The sequence below is a fragment of the Gossypium hirsutum genome, chromosome A13 (genome assembly GCF_007990345.1).
Source record: "Gossypium hirsutum isolate 1008001.06 chromosome A13, Gossypium_hirsutum_v2.1, whole genome shotgun sequence".
NCBI lineage: Eukaryota > Viridiplantae > Streptophyta > Magnoliopsida > Malvales > Malvaceae > Gossypium > Gossypium hirsutum.
In genome coordinates, this window is record NC_053436.1 from 25431 (window position 1) to 44937 (window position 19507).

At 34.0% G+C, this 19507-nt stretch overlaps 2 protein-coding genes across 23 annotated transcripts in view; both read right to left on the reverse strand.

Moving 5' to 3' along the window:
• Positions 1–319: 319 nt before the first annotated feature.
• The window catches only part of LOC107887432 (uncharacterized), a 33712-nt gene continuing 14524 nt past the window's right edge, over positions 320–19507 (reverse strand). Inside the window, exons 13-22 of one of the 2 annotated variants that reach the window (XM_041084326.1) lie at positions 8355–8476; positions 8147–8186; positions 7993–8053; positions 7681–7870; positions 7073–7241; positions 6246–6362; positions 5932–6063; positions 5479–5589; positions 3641–3741; positions 320–597 (exon numbers count right to left, since the gene is read on the reverse strand). In XM_041084326.1, the coding sequence (XP_040940260.1) occupies positions 7781–7870; positions 7993–8053; positions 8147–8186; positions 8355–8476 (313 nt within the window). In that variant the 3' untranslated portion in view covers positions 320–597; positions 3641–3741; positions 5479–5589; ... (2 more) ...; positions 7073–7241; positions 7681–7780. Of the gene's footprint in view, positions 598–3640; positions 3742–5478; positions 5590–5931; positions 6064–6245; positions 7242–7680; positions 7871–7992; positions 8187–8354; positions 8477–19507 lie in introns of both variants that reach the window. The other variant, XM_041084325.1, reaches the window with a different exon arrangement.
• On the reverse strand, positions 8161–19163 carry LOC121212129 (U11/U12 small nuclear ribonucleoprotein 25 kDa protein). Of its 21 annotated transcripts, none has more exons than XM_041084355.1 (13): positions 18781–19163; positions 18041–18265; positions 16976–17041; positions 15459–15746; positions 15218–15323; positions 14922–15021; positions 14406–14575; positions 13121–13170; positions 12582–12630; positions 11108–11151; positions 10837–10878; positions 8350–8613; positions 8161–8238 (listed from the first exon to the last, which is right to left on the reverse strand). In XM_041084355.1, the coding sequence occupies exons 4-7, from the start codon at positions 15676–15678 to the stop codon at positions 14480–14482; spliced, it is 522 nt and encodes a 173-aa protein (XP_040940289.1). In that variant the 5' UTR covers positions 15679–15746; positions 16976–17041; positions 18041–18265; positions 18781–19163; the 3' UTR covers positions 8161–8238; positions 8350–8613; positions 10837–10878; positions 11108–11151; positions 12582–12630; positions 13121–13170; positions 14406–14479. The 21 variants fall into 21 exon arrangements, with proteins under 21 accessions (XP_040940289.1, XP_040940274.1, XP_040940276.1 ...); XM_041084340.1 differs by having other exon boundaries at positions 10837–10875; positions 12582–12689; positions 14397–14575; XM_041084342.1 differs by having other exon boundaries at positions 12582–12689; positions 14397–14575.

Consider the following 19507-nt stretch of genomic DNA (forward strand, 5'->3'; position numbering starts at 1 on the left):
TAGCTAAAATACAATATTACACAAGCACAAAAACATATCAAAATCAATATAACACCAATCATGTAACACCCCTTACCCGTATTCGTCGCCGGAATAGGGTAGGAGGCATTACCGGAGTTTACCAAATTAATTTTCCATTAATACGAGTTAAATACTATTCATTTACTAAAACATGTAATGACGTCCTTTAGATGGGCCTCCAAAGCCCAAAACATACTTCGAGACCAAACCAAAATTAAATCGAAACCATAAGGAATTTTTCGCAAAATCCCAAAGTTCTTTTTTTTTTGCTTAATATAATCCTTTTATAAATATCTAACCTTCCCTACAAATTTTAAAACCGAGACCAATCCAACCAACCAATTCATTTCAATCAATTTGATACCAAATTATACTACTATTATAATTATACTATTTAACATATTCATCATTCTTTACTTTAATGTATATTTCTTAAACAAGTCTTAGTATTTATATAATCATCAAACCTTATACATGCCATATAAATCAAAATGAAATTTACAAAAGCTACTGGAGATAATCTGGATAGTGTGATCCTTTGTGTTGATCCGATCCTCCGTATACTTCCACGTCAATCTACAAGAGATATTAATTACACTCATGTAAGCTTATAGAAGCCTAGTAAGTTCATAGGCATAAAACATAAATCTTACCAAATATTTATACACTTATACAATATACACAATTATTAAGTTCACCTGTCAACCACAGCAATTGGTGAGTTCCCTTGTATAAACTTACTACTTATCCATTTCTTTTAATTCTTTTGGGCCCATTTGTCACATATCATTCTTTAACTAAGTTAGGGAATGGTTACGGAAAATTGAGTACTTCACTTTCACTTTGCCATAGTATAACTATGGTCTTGCGTATGATCACTTATCACCTTTTGAAGGCATAGTCCTGCCACGGTCTTACACTGATCACATTTATCACTTGTCACTGATCAGATAAGTGTAGCTAAAGCTACCACTTATCATTTGTCGCTTGTCGCTTGTCACTTGTTACTTATAATTGATTAGATAAGTGTAGTTGAGGCTACCACTTATCACTTGTCACTGATCAGAAGTACTCAAATCTAACATTCCGCTCAATTTAATTATTTATTCAATTTTCGTGTTGTTATTTTATTCTTTATTTATCAATAAATATATTTCATCATACATATTACATTATATAATTCATAAAATTAACATATTATAATTAAACTTCAACCATATGAACTTACCTGGGTCGATTTGCAAAATTTGTGAAAGTTCAAGGACTAATCAGCTATTTTTTCTTTTCCTCGACTTGCTTCAGGTTCTCGATTTGCAGTAAAAATATGAAAAATCAGCTTAAGAAAACCCTTCTATGGTGTTTTTGCTTATGAGAATGCAAAAAAATAATGAGAATTCTAGATAATTCCACTTTAGTCCTAGTTTATTAAGTAAATTTTGCAATATTCTAATTTTGCCCTTAATTCATCAAATTCCCTGCTGATTTCATGCACCTTACCGTCCAGCCCAAATAGACCTTGGGTCTATTTGCATTTTAAACCCTCTTTCTTTTATCATTTAAGCTATTTAATCATTTCCCATAATTTTACATTTGTTACAATTTAATCCTTTTTATTCAATTAGCTATCAAAACTTTAAAATTTCTTAACGAAACTTTAATACTAACTTATTAACACTCCATAAATATTTATAAAAATATTTATGGCTCGTTTTTAAATTTTCAAACTTTCGATATCTCATTTTCGATTCTAATTTTTAAAATTTTTATTTCTAGTACACTATTCGCTATTTCAAAAAATTTTCCTAACATCACACTTAACTTATATTCACTAAATTATTAATATTTTTTACTCATTTGTCGGATTTAGTGATCTCGAATCACTGTTCCGACACCACTGAAAATTTAGGCTATTACAAATCATTTTAAAATGTCAAAACTTATAATAAATACATGACACCTTAAACATGATTATGACATAGAAAACAAATGAACAAGCCTTGGATACACAAATTGCAAATTCTAACACTAAATTATTTCATTGGACATCTTTGAGCCTTATGTTTGTTTCATTACACTCCTTACAAGTTTTTTAGCGATTGCAATAAGTTGATGGATTGAAATAACTTGGTGATGAGCTTTTTAATTCTAGAATCGGTGACATACTTTCTGTTCATTGGGAAGGTCATCTATTTTGACACAACGAAGGAGGGGTATATGCAGTTTAACTCTAAATACAATTTCTTCCAACAAGGATGAATAATGGATATTGCTTTAAGCTTTTATTAGGGTTTTTCATTGTACGGATATATTTAGAAGCTCAATTTATCTCATGGATTTATGGCCTATACCTATCAATACTTGCATATCAAGTTTTAAGGTTTTCCTCAGCATTGATGTTCTTTCAGTTCCCCACCTTCTTATAACCACTAAGACTCTCTTAGTCTTTACCACCAGAATTTCTCGATACAATTTCCATTTAATTTCACTCCTATTTGCCTTCTCTTTCTTTTCCTCATACAGCATCAAGAGTGAGCAAAACGCAAAAGGCAAATCAAATTGACAAAACTTGAGCAGCATTCTTTTAACAATACTCCATACTTTTTTTCCAAATTAATACCCAGCCATAATTGTAGTTTCCTCTATGATAGAGGGCATAAATGTTTACTGCTCAGTTAGTCATTAAAATGTGCGTAGGAGCCTGGGGAGATATTTCCCTAAAAGCTAAGACCTACAAACAAAAAAAAAGGCAAACAAACATAATGTTACCGCAAATGAATGTCAAATAAACTTAAACCTAGCAGAAAAGAATTAACATATTAACCTAAAGAAACAGCAAGAATATATTCGTGTGAACCTGCCCCCAAACAGATAAATAATAAAACTAGGTCATTCTCGCATGCAACTAACGAGGTGAATGAATGATTCATACAGAAAACAATAACATAAATTAACATTAGCAAATAGAAATCAAACTAAGAGGTTAAAAAGCTAGAACTTTCAAACTCAGATTATAGTTTTGCAAACAAAAACTATAATCATAGCTAAAGATTTTCATGCTTCTCTAATTAAAACTTTTGATATTTTGTTATCACGTTTCACTTAATGTTGATCAAATATCAGATATCAGCTAGTGTTAACAGAAAGGACAACACATTATCTTTGATTGTCACCTATTTAACTACTCAACATGCCAAAAGCCCAAGCCAGCCAGACTAGAAGCTACAGAGAAATTAAAGGGCTTAACCTCGAGCCTAACCCAAAACTAAAGGCTATTTCTTAGCAAATTAACATGAGAAAACATTGATCCATATTTGGAGATCAGCCAAATCCAATCGAACCAAATTGACTAGAAAAAATTAAAAACCCTAACTCAAAATTGACACAAAAGTCTATCAAAGATTATTCAAACTCAAGGAGACTTTCCAATTGCTACATTATTGTATAAAAATATTTGTAAAATATACCAAAGACCTTAAGTTATGTTCTAGCATCTCCAAATTTAGGTCTGAAGCAGGGCAGTGATAAATATAAATTTGTGTATATTAGTAAAAGGAAGTACATATAAGAAACTAAAAACAGAGATGAAATAAAAAGACAAATTTCAAGTACATATTCATACCTGAAATGAATCTCCGATGAAGCAGGACCAATCGTTTTTCACTATCCTCAAAACCCTCCTACTTTCCCTTTTGCTTTGCTTCGAGTGATAAATAAATATATCTGGAAAAAAAAAGAGAGATGATCAAGCAAAGACAGAATTTATAAAGAAGAAAACAAAAAAATCATAAAAAAAATCAAATGAAATACAAATAATAAAGAATAGATCTGAAACTAAAACAAAAATGAAATGGCAAAGAAAAAGACAAAGTAGAAGTCATGATTCATACCTGAACAAGTTTAGGAAGAAGAATTATTCTTATTTTTTCTAATCTGACTATAGCCTTTTAAAGAATAGCAGGAAAAATAAAAAGGAAATAATCTCTAGAAATTAGCCTATCCCTAAAAATTAGTAATTTGATTATGGCTAATAGTACAAGGAAATTCCTAGAACTAAGGTAGAAAATCTGCTTAATTTAAGGAATTCCAACACTCCCCCTCAAGCTGGAGTGTAGATGTTAATCAAACCCAGCTTGCCCATAATTTCTTCGAACATTTTTCTGCTCAAGCTTTTGGTTAACACGTCTGCTACTTGTTGTCTTGTAGGTAGATATGAAACACAAACTTCCCCTTTGTTAATTTTCTCCGTAATAAAGTGGCGATCAATTTCCACATGCTTGGTACGGTCATGGTGTACGGGGTTATGAGCTATGCTAACTGCTGCCTGTTTGTCACAGTGTAATGTTATAGGTTTTGTATAGGATAATTTTAGTTCTCCCATTAGCCGTTGTAACCACATTCCTTCACATATACCGTGGGACAAAGCTCGATATTCAGATTCAGCACTGCTGCGTGCCACAACAGATTGCTTTTTACTCCTCCATGTCACGAGATTACCCAAAACATAGCTGCAGTAACCGCTTGTGGAGCGCCTGTCATTAACTGCCCCCGCCCAGTCTGCATTAGTGTAGACTTCTATGCTTCGATTTACATCTTTCTTGAAATGCAACCCCTTACCAGGAGTCCCTTTTTAAGTATCTCAATATCCTGTAGGCAGCTTCAAAATGTTTCTCCCTAGGAGCATGCATAAATTGACTTATAACACTTACTCCAAAAGCTATGTCCGGACAAGTGTGAGAAAGATAGATAAGTTTTCCCACTAACCGTTGATATCTCCCCCTATCTACCTCTTCTCTATCCTTATCAGTTCCTAATTTAAGGTTGGGTTCCATAGGAATCTCGGCTGGTTTGCAACCCAACAGTCCGTCTTCAGAAAGTAGATCAAGAACATACTTTCTTTGAGAGATTGAAATACTTGCCTTTGACCTTGCTATCTCCATTCCTAGAAAATATCGAAGATTCCCCAAATCTTTAAGTTGAAACTCAAGACTTAAGAACTCTTTTAGTCTTTCAATTTCAATAGAATCATCCCCTGTCAATATTATGTCATCTACATAGACAATGAGAATACAACACTTCCCATTATCCAAGTGTTTGTAGAATAAGGTGTGATCAGCTTGACCTTGAGTATAATGTCTACTAGTCATGGCTTTGGCAAAACGATTAAACCAAGCCCTAGGGGATTGCTTTAGTCCATACAAGGACTTCTTCAACTTGCATACTTGGCCCTTGCTTCCTTCGAATCCAAGCTTTAAAATAAATAGGTAAGCCCAAAACAATTCATTAGTTTAACAGATTATTAATTGAAAGCTTCAAAACTTGGTTATTCGACGGGATTTCTCCAAAACTCCTGAAGAGGTCTTTTCCTGAACTAGAATAATCCTAAGCTGGCCTATCACATGCCGAACGCTGTAACATCATCAAAACTGAGTGGGACAAGGTAAATAGAAAACTCTTTACCCTTTTGAGGCAATGAAGCAGGAGTATCCCTGGAGTCCGATTCATTATCAAGAACATAAGGAAGATCTAGCAATTTCAAGAAAGATACAGTCTGAGGATTACGGAGAGAACCTACACAAGGTGAGAAAATTTTAAAAATTTTAATAATTAAAAAGGAAATCAAGCAAAAGCAAATTGCAGAAGTCATGATTATTCTAGTAGCAAAACTAAATAAAAAAAGAATGCATTCGCTACCCAACAATTAATTGAGCTAAAAGAAGATAAAAAATGAAGGATAGCATTTTGTAACCACAGTGACAGTAATATCGAGATGCCTAATCATGATAGTGATAAGTGGCATAAATAGCAAACATATATGGTGAGTTCTTTAAATCCAAAAGATAGAACCATTAATGGAGATACTTTTAGCACCTCAAAGAATGAAAAGCATCAAAATATCACCATATTATTTACCAGGCGTTTGAAACTGAATTAGAGGGTTTGTGAGGTGGAGCTGTTAGAGAAAATTCACAAGGTTTGGCTCCTCTGTCTTCCATCCTGCTCTTAACCCATTGACGACAACCTTGCATGTCAAGCTGTGTTCTCCTACATATTAGAACAGCAGTTGTCAGCTCACTAGTTCTTGTAGAGTAATAGTACTCGCAAAAATAGAAAATTGCACATTTTCAAATAAAACATTAGCCCACCCCACCCAAGAGAGAGAGAGAGAGAGAGAGAGAGAGCGAGATGAGTGGCTTGGTCAAAACAAAAATGTCATATATACACACCCAAAGTCTCCCCGTCGTAAGGTCAAAGGAAAGACGGTTCCATTTCCGTGTTGTTGCCAGCCAATCTTCATAGTATTGAACCTCATAAGGTCCCGGATCGGATTAAATATCAACAATCTAAAAGACCAGATAAAGCCAAAATTCATTAATAAGCTTCCAGCAAAGCCCAAAAGAGAGAACCTAAATGAAATGGTTTGAGTAGGATGGTTTTAGTTTTTCGAGCAGCAGGCTTGCTTCCAAGAGTCCCTTGTGGGATCTAGGAAATAGACAAGTAAAAGAACTTCAAACCCAACCTAAACAATAATTACGCGCATTGTAAATTCCGGAAAGTCCACCGATAACGATATTGCCAAACTTCACAACCCCAGCAAACTCCAAGAAGTATATATTAGGTGTTGCCCATCCCCCATAATAAGTTCACACATTTTAATTGCAGAAGGTAAAAGCCAAAGGCAAAAGGATTTATAAAGAAGGAAACAAAAAGTCTTGAGATTTGTCATTCTTTTAAAAATATTATTATCTGTTTTTCTTTTTATTGATTTTAGATATAAAAATATCATCATAATAAAATAATTTACTTTGTAAAAGAAAATATTTTTAATTATTACTTAAATGTGTATTTATATACTATATTATCAAATCTATACTATATATAATTAGACATTTAACTTTTCGACTAAAATTGTGGAGTCTTGGAGATGATGACATGATCAATGCATTTGGTTTTGAGGGTACGAGATATGATAAAGCTAATTTGTTAAAAATTTAGTATTATAAGAGCTTTAGAATTTATTTAAAATGTCAACTAGAAATTAATGTACTTGTACCACATTTACTTTGCCATGGAACATTGTGAACTTGTGGAATGACTTGGATCAAAAAACAGGGATGGCCGGAATGATTGAATGTCATCATGAAAGCTTGTTCAGGCCAGTGTTTTCTCCTCTTAGAATATCTCCCAGAACCTTTTGAGACAACATAAGGTAAAAAATGTACCTGCAATACACATAAAAACATCTCAGGAGGAGGAATTCTTCATGTTTATAATTTACATGCCGCCAGCTGCTAGACATTATAGCCCCATTAATTGTAAATGAGAGCCAAATTTCTAGATCAATTTTAAGTTGAGATTCCTCTTAACAATATTTATAAAAACCTACTCGGGATGATGGATTCCCATAATTCATTAGCATATGAATCTTGTTTAAGTTGATATTTGCAAGATCAATGGATGTTAAGGCTCCAAGGTGAGATCATAAGCAAGAAACGAGCAAAGAATGATAAAAAAAAAAACCATTTCCTGAAAAGTGAATGGGCCATATACAACACCTTCTAAAGATGAAAACCACAATACCCACAGAAATAAAAGAAAATAAGCTTATCTGAAACTAAAAAATAAGTGAAAAAGAAAAGATAGTTGAAGTGAAAATCATACCTGAAATCACTATCCGATGTAGAAGGAGATTTCAATATCACAGAAAACCAGAAAAGGCAGAGAGTTCCTCCCTCTCATGAAAACTAGCTGGAGGCTAGATTTAGTGCAAGTGAGCTGAAAACCAATACGATGGTTTGAGTTTTTCGAGCAGCTGAGCAGCAGGTTTGCTTCCAAGGGTTCCTTGCTGGATCTAGGAAAATATGTTTCAACCAACAAGCAACCAGGAATGGTCAACAAGAAAACTGAATACGCTTGATATGAAGATTTTAATTCTGTCACATATATGCATTTCCACCAATTGAATATAATTACCTCGTCTTTGAAATGTTTTTTGTAGCGAACAAGTTGTTGCCAGTTCCCATAATCAGTGATGCTGAGCGGCCAATCGTGTGAAAGGAAAATATCCATCAGTTCCTCTAGGTGCATAAGCTTGTGAATATCGTATTCCCGGACATGATACACAGACCTGATAGTATTGTCATTATAAGGTGGCCTTTCATGGTGTCCTGCTCAAGGAAATGCTAATTCATTTCAGTTTCAAAGCTTCGACTCTCCAACCTAAATAAGAATCAATATAACATATCTGACACTCACTTGCAGTAAATAAACAATCATCATTAAAAGAACTCCAGAATAAACATAGAATAGACAAGTAAAAGAACTTCATACCGAACCTAAACAATAATTACGCGCATTGTAAATTCCGGAAAGTCCACCGATACGGATATTGCCAAACTTCACAACCACAGCATACCCCAAGAAGTATATATTAGGTGCTGCCCATCCCCCATAATACCTAAAGTTCACACATTTCAAACGCAGAAGGTAAAATTCAAGGCCTTTTCATAAAAGAATCAAAATCCCCAAGCTAGAACATATGAAGAAAAGGGGGTGACTTCCCATAAATAATTGGAAGCTTCATGATTTTTGCACCTGCAAAACAGATAATGACACTAAAAACACTGAACCGGGACAGGAAATGATGGGAATATTCTAGGAATAGCTTATTCCGAAACGGGATATGATGGGGATATCCCTGAGGCAGAATAAGAATGAAATTTAACTAGAACAAGACACTAGAAAATTCTGTTCCGAAGCAAAGCTAAGCCCAACAACACAGTACTTACTAAAACGTTGTTCTGAAAATATTTAATGTAAAGTTCTCTGAAAATATTTAAAAACTCAGTATGTTTTAATTAGTGTTTAAGCAAAGATTTAAAAGAAATAGAAAATAACACAAAAGCTATAATATTAACCAGAGGGAAATAAACAATCCAAAAATAAAGAACATATAGTAGACGATAAACAAACAAAAATGAAGAACAAGACCGACATCTATAGATCTGAAAGACGGAACAAGACAGTGATTTCTAAAGCTGAAAATCAAAAACCCTAAGAAAAACCCACTGAAATACAAGTATAAAAGCATGGAGCTGAAACTAAAAAAGAGATTGATACCTGATGAGTCTCCGTTGAAGCAGCGAATTTCAAAAATCACAAAAACCAGAAACGGCAGAGAAAACATAGGGTTTCTCTCTCACGAAAACTCTCTTCCTACAATAGCGTGTGTTTTTTTGGCCTGTGGATACCCAAAGCTAAAAAAGAATGACAGGAAAACGTCGAAAAGAGACCGAGAGTGAGAGAGAACCGCCGAAGAAATGGGGAGCAATGGATTGGATAGATATATTTGAGGATTTAAATTTCGAATGATGGGAAGGAAGCTGGCCTCATCGGAGGTAAGACGCTGGAAAGTGTGTGGAGGCAGCTGCAGCGTTTTGTTAGAAAGGACAATAAAGGAGGAAAAGAGAAAAAGAGAAAAAAAGAAAAATAGTAGAAAAATGGAGAAAAGGGAAGGGAATAAAGGGAGAACCGAACGTGAGAGAGATGAATGAAGAAAGAGTTTTTATATTATTTATTTTGAAAACGGTTTGAATTTTGTTTTATGTTTGAAAAAATTTCGGACTGGATATTAAAATAATAAATAAGCAGTATGTACATAAAACTGAATAAAACCCAAACCCAGTAATCCAAAACTTAAGCGGTCGACAGCCCCAACCACTAAAACTAAAGCCCAAAAATATCAGCCCAACCGTAAACCCTAAACCCAAGCCCCAAGCCTCACACCCCTGGACCCGAACCCAGATATACCCCGAATGGGATAAACATGGCCGGGATATCCTTACGCCGGATATCCCGAAGCGGGATATACCTGGAATAGGATATCCCTGCTTGGAATAAGAACGACAGGTAATCCGGTTCAGACACGAAAAAAATCTGAACCGGCTACCAAAACAACTGAACCGTAGACTAAAAATATAGAACCGGGACAGGATATGCTGTGAATATTTTGGGAATAGCTTATTCCGAATCGGGATATGAGGGGAATATCCGTCAGTCAGAGAAAGAACGAAAATTAACTAGAAGAAGAAAAAAAATAGATTTTTTTAATTAATTTCCTCGATAGTCATCCAGTTCCAGTCAGTTTCCTAATGCCCCGAGCTTCTCTTTGACGAAACGATACCTTCTCCGATCTTCATTTCATTTCCATTTCATTCCAGAAATTTTTTTTTCTTTGAAATTACCACTTGGGCATTTTTTTTTTATAAAAAGAACTCAGTATGATTTAATTAGTGTTTTCTTATTCCCTCAACAAATATAATGTTTTTACTAGTTGAAAAAGGGAAAACCAGGAGACAATAACAAGGAAAGAAACAAGAAAATGTTTCCATTTACTTTCTGCTAATCAGTGAGGGTTTTAGGGTGGATACCTACATAGTTGCTAGAAACATATCTTCGCTATAAAATCTCATAGGACTGAAAGATTTGTAAGAAAATGTCCTTAAATACGGAGGGAAACAAACAATCGAAAAAAATAGAACACATAACAAGCGATAAACTATCAAAAAAAAAATGAGGACATCACAAGATTTAAAAAGACAAATATAAGCAGTGTTTCATAAGGCTGAACACCAAGACGAATAACAAAAAGACACAGAAAAAACTAAAAAAGAAGCATAAATCTGAAAACTAAAACAGAGATGAAAACTTGTTCTAAAGATGAAAACCACAATACCCATAGAAATAAAAAAAGATAAGCATAGGTCTGAAACTAAAAAAGACGTGAAAAGAAAAAGTTAGTAGAAGTGAAAATCATACCTGAAATTACAATCCGATGAAGGGTGGGATTTCAATATCCTGCTGTAGCAAGTGCGTTTTTTTGGCATGTGTTTACACAAAAGATACAAAAGAAATCAGGAAAAAAAATGGAAAGATACCCAGATAGAATCTGGGTAGTAAAGAAAGGGAGGAAGAGAAAATGAAAAAAGAAAAAAAGGAAAAAGAAGGCAAAAATCAGAATAAAGGGAGACAGAGGAGACACAATTTACAGGAGAAAATTGTCTACATCTGATGTTAGTATCCCACGTACTCTAAAGTAATTGTCTTCACTGTTTTAAAATTGTCACGTACCACCTATGGCACACAGATGGAAAACAAAAGTCTCTAATTGATTGTATTACGATAAATATTCAACCTCCAACAACATAGACCACAAAGAGACCAATTGTTCCAGTGTAAGCAAAATGAAAAGAAAGCAAACAAAGCAGAATACCGCAAGCAAAAATCATGTTCAAGCATCATTAAAAATTAGGACAACGTGAACCTGATGCGTCCAACATGGGTATACTGAACCTTTTAAAGTTTTTCCATATATTTAGATCATCATCTTTTAGAAAAAAAAATGAAGAGTCTAGGTAACATAGTTTAAAAAAGACATATAACTCAATACGTTGCATTAATCTCGAAAACATTTCAACTATAAAAAATACCAACAAATAGACCCAAAAAGAGAAGTGAGATTACCTTTACTATATAAAAAAGATATTCTTATGCAGCTACTCAATTTACTTCAAAAGCTAAAGCCAACTTATGATATTTAATGATAGAATTGCATTATGTTTCCAATGCATGATTCTTTTGTTTGGAAAGTTCAAATACTCCCAATGTAAGAATATCTGAATATGAGTATCAGAAATTAGATAAATATATACATTCTGTATTCTAAAAATGAAATGTGAATTCCGTCATACTGATGACAAATCTAATACTGCAGTTCTAGGCAGTCCTAAATAGATTAACCTAGGATAAAGTGGTTTAAATCTAATCTTCAGTCGGTTTCGATAATTTCCCTAAATAGTCCACAAACTTTGGCAACTTAGAACAAACCTAATAAACTACTCGAACTTCGGCATGGACAGCAAATGTAGATATGGATAACTTTGACCCAAAATTCAAAGATACAGGTCCAAAAGTGGAACCATACCAGGGTCTTTTAGTCGTCAGTGTGGAGCTGTCTTATCCTAAGCTTCCCAGACCCTTTTATGCTTCATTTGAGGTTAGAATCTCAGGAAGGCAGGTCTTTTATAAGCGTCAGCACAATTTAGTTGCATCATTGTTGGTGCCAAACCATTTTTTTCTCAACCAACCTATTCTTCCTCTCTGTTATAAGGTACAAGCCATTCTCTTTTTCCTAATTGCCAATTTCAAAGCCTATTCCTAAATTATGGATAAAAATAAATGGTAGAAACTGGCCGAATATGATTCTAAGCAATTTTATACAACCATAACTATTACCATTCCCAAAAAAAAAAAACTACCTATGGAGCTAATCTATCAGCAAGATTTAGGAAAAAATTTTAAGTAACACGAACTAGATAAGGCTGAGGATGGTTTACTGAGTGCCAAGATTAGAGTGTATTGAATTTATAAAAGATGGAAATGAAAAAGAAGATTAATAAAAGCCATTGAATTTGACGGAAATCTACCAAGAAGAAAGAGCTGAAAAAAATTCCAATCCACAAAAAATGTCATTGATGAAAGCAAAAGCATATTCGACTACTTACTAGTTTGCAGGTGATGATGCCCCAAAAGGAGGAGGGCAAATCCGCCATACTGCTGGTAGAGAAAGACAGGGTAAGACGAAATTGAATCAAAGACATGTGCAAACCTATCTGTCAGAAAACAACAGTTGCAAATTCCCGTTCAAAACAAATAATTACAATAGGGTATATATAAGAACATCATACTAGTAACCCAACCAAGTAAATTGAACAACGGTTTAGCAATAAGCATAAGAAATGGATGAGAAAATGGAAATTAAAAAGAAATATCCAACAATATCCTTAAAATTTTTCCACAAAAGAGATTAAAACGGTAACAGAGACTTTGAAAAGAAAAAGAAAGGCAGGCAACACGCAATGCAAATTGCTATCAGACAGAGACGGCCTTACCTTTACAAACAAATCCAAAGGTAAAATGAGAAGATACTTGGTTACTTACAGAGAAAGGAAAGGTGGGGAAGGGGGATGAGGAAATAACAATCAAATAAAACAACACGCATCAATGTTATTCCAAACAAAACCATGAGATTGTAGAGAGATACCTTTGGTCGATATGAATGGCCGACGTACTCAAAAGATAAACCTTCTTTTGCTACATAATTAACAATACCAAAGCAAAAGATGAGTACTTTGGATTTTTTGAAAAAAAAAAAAACCAGTAATACAATTCAAATATGAAACTTTGAAAGAAAACTCTCACTTTAAATCAAAGAAGGCAAATATACTGCGTTCTTCATAAGAAAGAAAACAGCACATAGTTAACATCTTCTAGTGCAACACAAAAACCACTCGTAACTACTTTGTAATAGAAAACAACCATTTCGATTCAATTACATCCCTAATTCCAACCATGCCATGCATTTACGAATTAACTGAATATTTCAATCAAAATCCATTTCCTAATCATATAAGCACCAGCACACAAACAATTCCAACAAAGTTCATCGATGAGCTCCACTCAACTATTTTAAAGAAAATATACCTAGATCCTTACTGATGAGTACAAGCACCTAGCAGTATGAAAAGAAAACCGAATATGCATTGATCCATGGACTAACTAATATGCATTGATCCATGGACTGACTAATATGCATTGATCCATGGACTGACTAATACGCACCACCTTAGCACCAGATAAAATGTGAGACTTAAACTCCAAATATGACCACATTCTTCTAGCTAAAATTGATGTTAATTGGTCCCAAAATCTCTTCTTACTTCCTTCCTTAATGAACTACAAAAGCAGGTATTATTTCAGGTCTCTCAGTCCAAAAATCCTTCAAATATTAGTCAAACAAGGAAAAATTAAGTTAGAACATTCCTTGGTCCCATAATTCAAAATGGGGAAAAAGATAACAAAAGGACCTAAAATATTAACCTCCATTTTAGGACTTAAGGATAAAGATCCTCTTGTCTGCTTGCAAAAACGCTCTTAAACTTAGCTGCGCAAGTATTTTCCATAACTAAAAGTCAGAACAACAATACAATACCTTGCAATACCCATTTTCCCTCAATTTTATGAGCAACCAAACAAGGAAGAATGAGAAACACAATGTTACAAGTTCAAAACCACAATAATTCAGTAAATCATGATAAGATACAACATGCACTACTCACAATTGAACATGGCATCGAGAAACAGAGAAAAACAAATAAATTGTCAGAAAACAAACGCTAACACTATCAGCTTCTGAAGAAATCAATGTCAACTAGAATACGAGAATGCGAGATATGATAAAGCTAATTTATTAAAAATTTAGTATTACAAGAGCTTTAAAATTTATTTAAAATCTCAACTAGAAACCAATGTACTTGTACCACATTTACTTTGCTATGGAACATTGTGAATTTGTGGAATGAGTTGGATCAGAAAACAGGGATGCTCGAATGATGGCATGTCATCATGAATGCTTGTTCAGGCCATGGAAGAAACGGTGTTTTCTCCTCTTAGAATGTCCCCCAGAACCTTTTGAGACAACATAAGGTAAAAAATGTACCTGCAATACACATCATAACATCTCAGGAGGAGGAATTCTTCATGTTTATAATTTACATGCTGCCAGCTGCTAGACATTATAGACCCAGTAATCGTAAATGAGGGTCAAATTTCTAGATCAATTTTAAGTCGGGATTCCTCCTAACAATATTTATAAAAACCTATGTGGGATGATGGATTCCCATAATTCATTAGCATATGAAGCTTGTTTAAGTTGATATTCGCAAGGTCAATGGATGTTAAGGCTCCAAGGTGAGATCATAAGCAGGAAATGAGCAAAGACTGATCATAAAAAATAATAATAATAATAATAAATTCCAGAAAAGTGAAGGGGCCATATACAACACCTGAGAATTATTTCGAACACCAAAATCCTGAAGTGCAGTGCCATCATTAAGGAGCTTCTCATTGTGGTGTGCTAGGCAGAAATTAGCCCAAACGTGCCTCCTATAACCACAAACAAAGTAAACACTAAAAGGAAAAAAAAAATAATCTTCAGAAACAGAACTTTATAGTAAACGTAATTGCTCTGCATTATTTTTTTTCTCTCTAATACATCAAAATGCCACCAATTAATGTGAGGGTGGTTCTGGCCAAAAAAAAAAAGTGAGGGTGGTTTAAGAGCAAAAACAAGATGATAAACCATGAAATGTGTCGATGACCCATCTTGGATTGCTCTAACTCGATCACTTTCTTCTTGATTGCGAGCTTCAAGTCTTTCACCGTGGCTGAATTCATCACCGCAACATCTTCAAATTCCAAGGAAAGCCAATCAAAATAAGTACTGACTTTAGTTTCAAACACAAATTCTATGTGGCTGAAGGCCTGCCTAGCTCTGTGTGTCAGTGTGTGCGAGAGAGAGAGAGAGAGCATATGAAGCGTACCGAAGAAGGTTCCATCTAATTTGAAGATAGAGATACACATGGCACTCCCCAGTTCAAGGTTGATTCGGATATCGACATCGGACAAACTGGGTCTCTTAGGGACATCGGCAAGAATTGGATCGTCAAGGAGTGCAGCCAGTGTTGAAAGTAATGCCACTTTCTTCACGTTTTTGCTGTTGTATCCGAGCACTTTCCCTTCCTCCTTCGCCCCTGACTCCATTCTTACACTATGCTGATGCTAATCGCCCAAAACCAAGCGGAAAGGGTACTGGTTGCCGATCTGCTTCACTGGATTTTGGAAATTCTAAGTCAAACACTTTGATTAATGAGGATTGGCCAACCCAAGAGTAAGAGCTTTTATTTGAATAGTATTGCAAAACCCTACTTTCTTATTCTAATATGGAAAATAAAAATATGACATCAGCATATTCTAATTTATTAGGAAAGTTATATTTAAAGTAATAAAGAAATTTTAAGAAATAAAAAATAGAACCAAATCCCAACAAAATCAGTATCATCCTCTAACATAAACACGACATAATATTTGTGTTGGGATGCGCCAGGTTAGTAACACAAATGCTCTGTTGTAGTTTTCCTCTCTTAGTTATGAAAGGATATATGGTGATGGATGACAATATGCAATCCATTTTCTTAGTATTATCGTTCGTTTGTAGGATGAACCTTGTGCATAAAAAAGGAGATGTTCCATTACCTAACGGGAATTTCTTCAAACAACTTATCTGCGACAAAAGTTATTCATTGACGACAGGCATTTTAAAGTATGCAGCTGTGGGCTTGAGAGCTGAAATGAAGGAAACTATGTAAGGCAAACCCTAAACCCAAGGATATCCCAGTTCATTGTTAACCCATAGTGGTATATCCCGGCCTGGGTATATCCCATTATAGGAATATCCCGATTCCCCACTTCTTTTTCCTAATTCTCTTTACCTTCTTTGTCTTTAATTTCTCAAAAAAAAAGTAATTTAAAGAAGGTATTAATTACCATAAATGTTACCGTTGTCACATGGGATTTAGAAAATTCTCTCTCTTCCATTCATAGCTTCCTCATTTCTTCACCTATTCATCTACCTCTTTAAATTTATTTTCCTTTATTTATTTCCCCTTTTATTTTCTGTTGTTTTTCCATTCTTTGATCTCTGTTAATCCTCTCTTTCGTTTTCTTCTCTTTCCCTTCCTTTCTTGTCCTTTCGTAAGAAACCCGACACTTCCGCGCCATCAACACCTTCTGGCGTCTTACCTCCCATTATTCGAAATTTGAATCCTCAAATCTATCTCTTCTATCCATAGCACCCCACTTAGGGTTTAGACATTTAGGGTTTAGGATTTAGGGTTTAAGGTATGTGATTTAATTCCTGATCACATACCCATAAATTTTCATTTAGAAGGATTGACCATCTCAGAAATATGCAAAAGGAAATGAAGACATTAAGAAAGAAATGCAGTTCCCTTTTCATGAATGTCAAGACAATGAGAGAACAGTGCAGGATATAACAAACCTGGTTGGCGTAACTGATACCCATGTTTGCCCAAGCATGCACATAGTTTGGCTTCAAATCTAGTGCCTAAAGATCCAGACATAGACCAAAAGACTAAATTCAATAGTGCTGAAAATATGGCCACCACAGGCAAAGGGAAGTTTATCATCAAATAATTTTAAATGGACAATCTCAGTAACAGAGGCTAAACAAATCAAACTGCATATGCAAGATCTGAATGCATTAAAAAAAGGAATTTTGAAAGATATGATCAAGGGTATATGTAAATTGAGGAAGTGCGTAATCAAATCATCTAAATTAACCCATAGCTCCAACAAATCAAATAACTAATTACATGGAGCTTAATAGAAGAGCTAGTTTGTCTTCTAAGGTCCAACTAGGTGCAACATGTTATTTGGAGAATCTTTTTAGCAGCCTAAGGTTACAAAGATGGAGCAAGTAAATAATTCAACCCTATAAGAGAGCTGTATAACACACCAATGCATCACTTTACCATTGAAAGATAAGAAAGAAGAGAAATAGAAAAAAAGATGATGCAACCCATATGAGTTTGGCACACAGAAGATTGACATGTTGGGTTATCACATGTTTTGCATTTCTTTATGCCATCCTTTCAATTGATTAAGCACAAGCCAAGTCCTAGGCACACTTTTTTGTATAGAAGCAAAAAAGCCCCCTTAATTCAAGAAGCAAAAATTTACATATTCACCTTAATTTACTCAAAAAAGTGCCTTTTTTACATCTTGCACTTCAAATGGTTCAGGTAGTTATAGCACCCTTGCCGACATTGTCAACACCTTCATAATTCATTTTTTTTTAATTCTGGCCCAACATGCAAAATAGTGAGAAACACACCATACAAATTGTGATCCTTAGTAAAATCCTAGTACTCATATATTTTGAATTTCACACATTACAGGTACTCCAACTTAGTAAAGAGAACCCCAAAATTTTAGGATAGGCAAAATAAATTTTTAATTATAAAAAAAGTAATTATGAAATCAACATATCAGGTGGTAAACAGCTAGGCCACCACTATTCAAGGGGGAATCATGAAGAGGCTACCTGTTGATAAGCTAATATTGCATCAGCACTCTGCACACTGTTGGCTTGTGTTGCACCAAGCTTGTTCCAAAGAGAATAATCATTAGGTTTAAGTTTCAAAGCAGTTTTGAAAGATGCAATGGCCTTATCATTTTCGCTCGACAAATTATACAGAACACCAAGGACAATGTGTACATCAACATCCTCAGGAGACATCTGAGCAGCTTCATTGAATAATCTAGCAACCTGTATGGCAGAAAACACTTCGATTAACACCAGAATATAACAATAACATTTCCAAAATGTAATGTGAGGGATAAGCATCTAGTAATTCACCGTATATAAAACACTAAGTCCAAAATATAATCACTGCAGTCATGGAAATCATATGCAAAAAGACACTCTTGTAATCACAGCATTCACAACATAAGCAAACTATCCCACAGTAACATTAGAGGAAGCGGCTTACACTCAAACCAATAAACCCTAAAACCCTAAAGAAAAAGGTGAACTAAAGATTCATAAATGAAATGACTCTACGATGAAGAAGAGGATTTCATATATTTTACAGATCAAATAAGAAAAATAAAAATCTGCAGTTCATGCTTTGAAGGAAATAAGTATCATAGTGCATGGTTATTCAATTTATTTTAGAGCTCCAAATCAAAAAAAAATACCCAACAACAGAACATATCAAAAAACAAACTAATGCAAACTACTACAAAAACAATAATTATTATTAAGGAACAAAAGGGGCAAACCTGGAAGTGGGAAGGGAAAGAATAAAGTTGTGAAAAGGGTTAATAGAGAGATTTCAAAAATGTTTTTCTAAAGGGTTCTGGTTCTCCGTCACCATCTTCAGTTGGCGTTGGTATGCGGTGAAACGGCAGAGAAGCGGGTGGGAGTGTTTTTCTGGCGTGCCTTTAACCAAATCTAAAAAATAATAAGAAAAAATTGAAAAGAGACAGAGAGGAGAAAGACGAAGGGGGGAAAAGAATCGGCTAGGGAGCTATGGAATGAAGAGAGATATAAAATTGGACTGATGACAGCGGTAACATCTATGGTAATTAAAACTTTCTTTAAATCACTAATATCTTTTTGGGGAAATTAAAGAAAAACAAAAAAGAAATATTAGAAAAAAAATAAAGCGAAATAGGATTTATTTCTCCAGATAAATATATGCATATATTTTACATTTTTAATATTTATAGAATTAAAGGATTTATTTAATATCAATTTTTTTAATATATTTTAAAACTAATTAGGATTAAGTAGAGTTTTTCTATTACTTCAATAAAATTAAGTACGATTTTTACGCATTTCAAACTAAAAAATTGTAAATTTTATTATGACCCATATATTTTTAATTTAAGTACTTTAAATTTTTCTAATACTTCATAAATAATTTTATTATTAGAAAATTTAATAAAATATATATTTAAAAATATAAAAGAGAATATAACTTAAAATTTTGAACTATAAAGATAA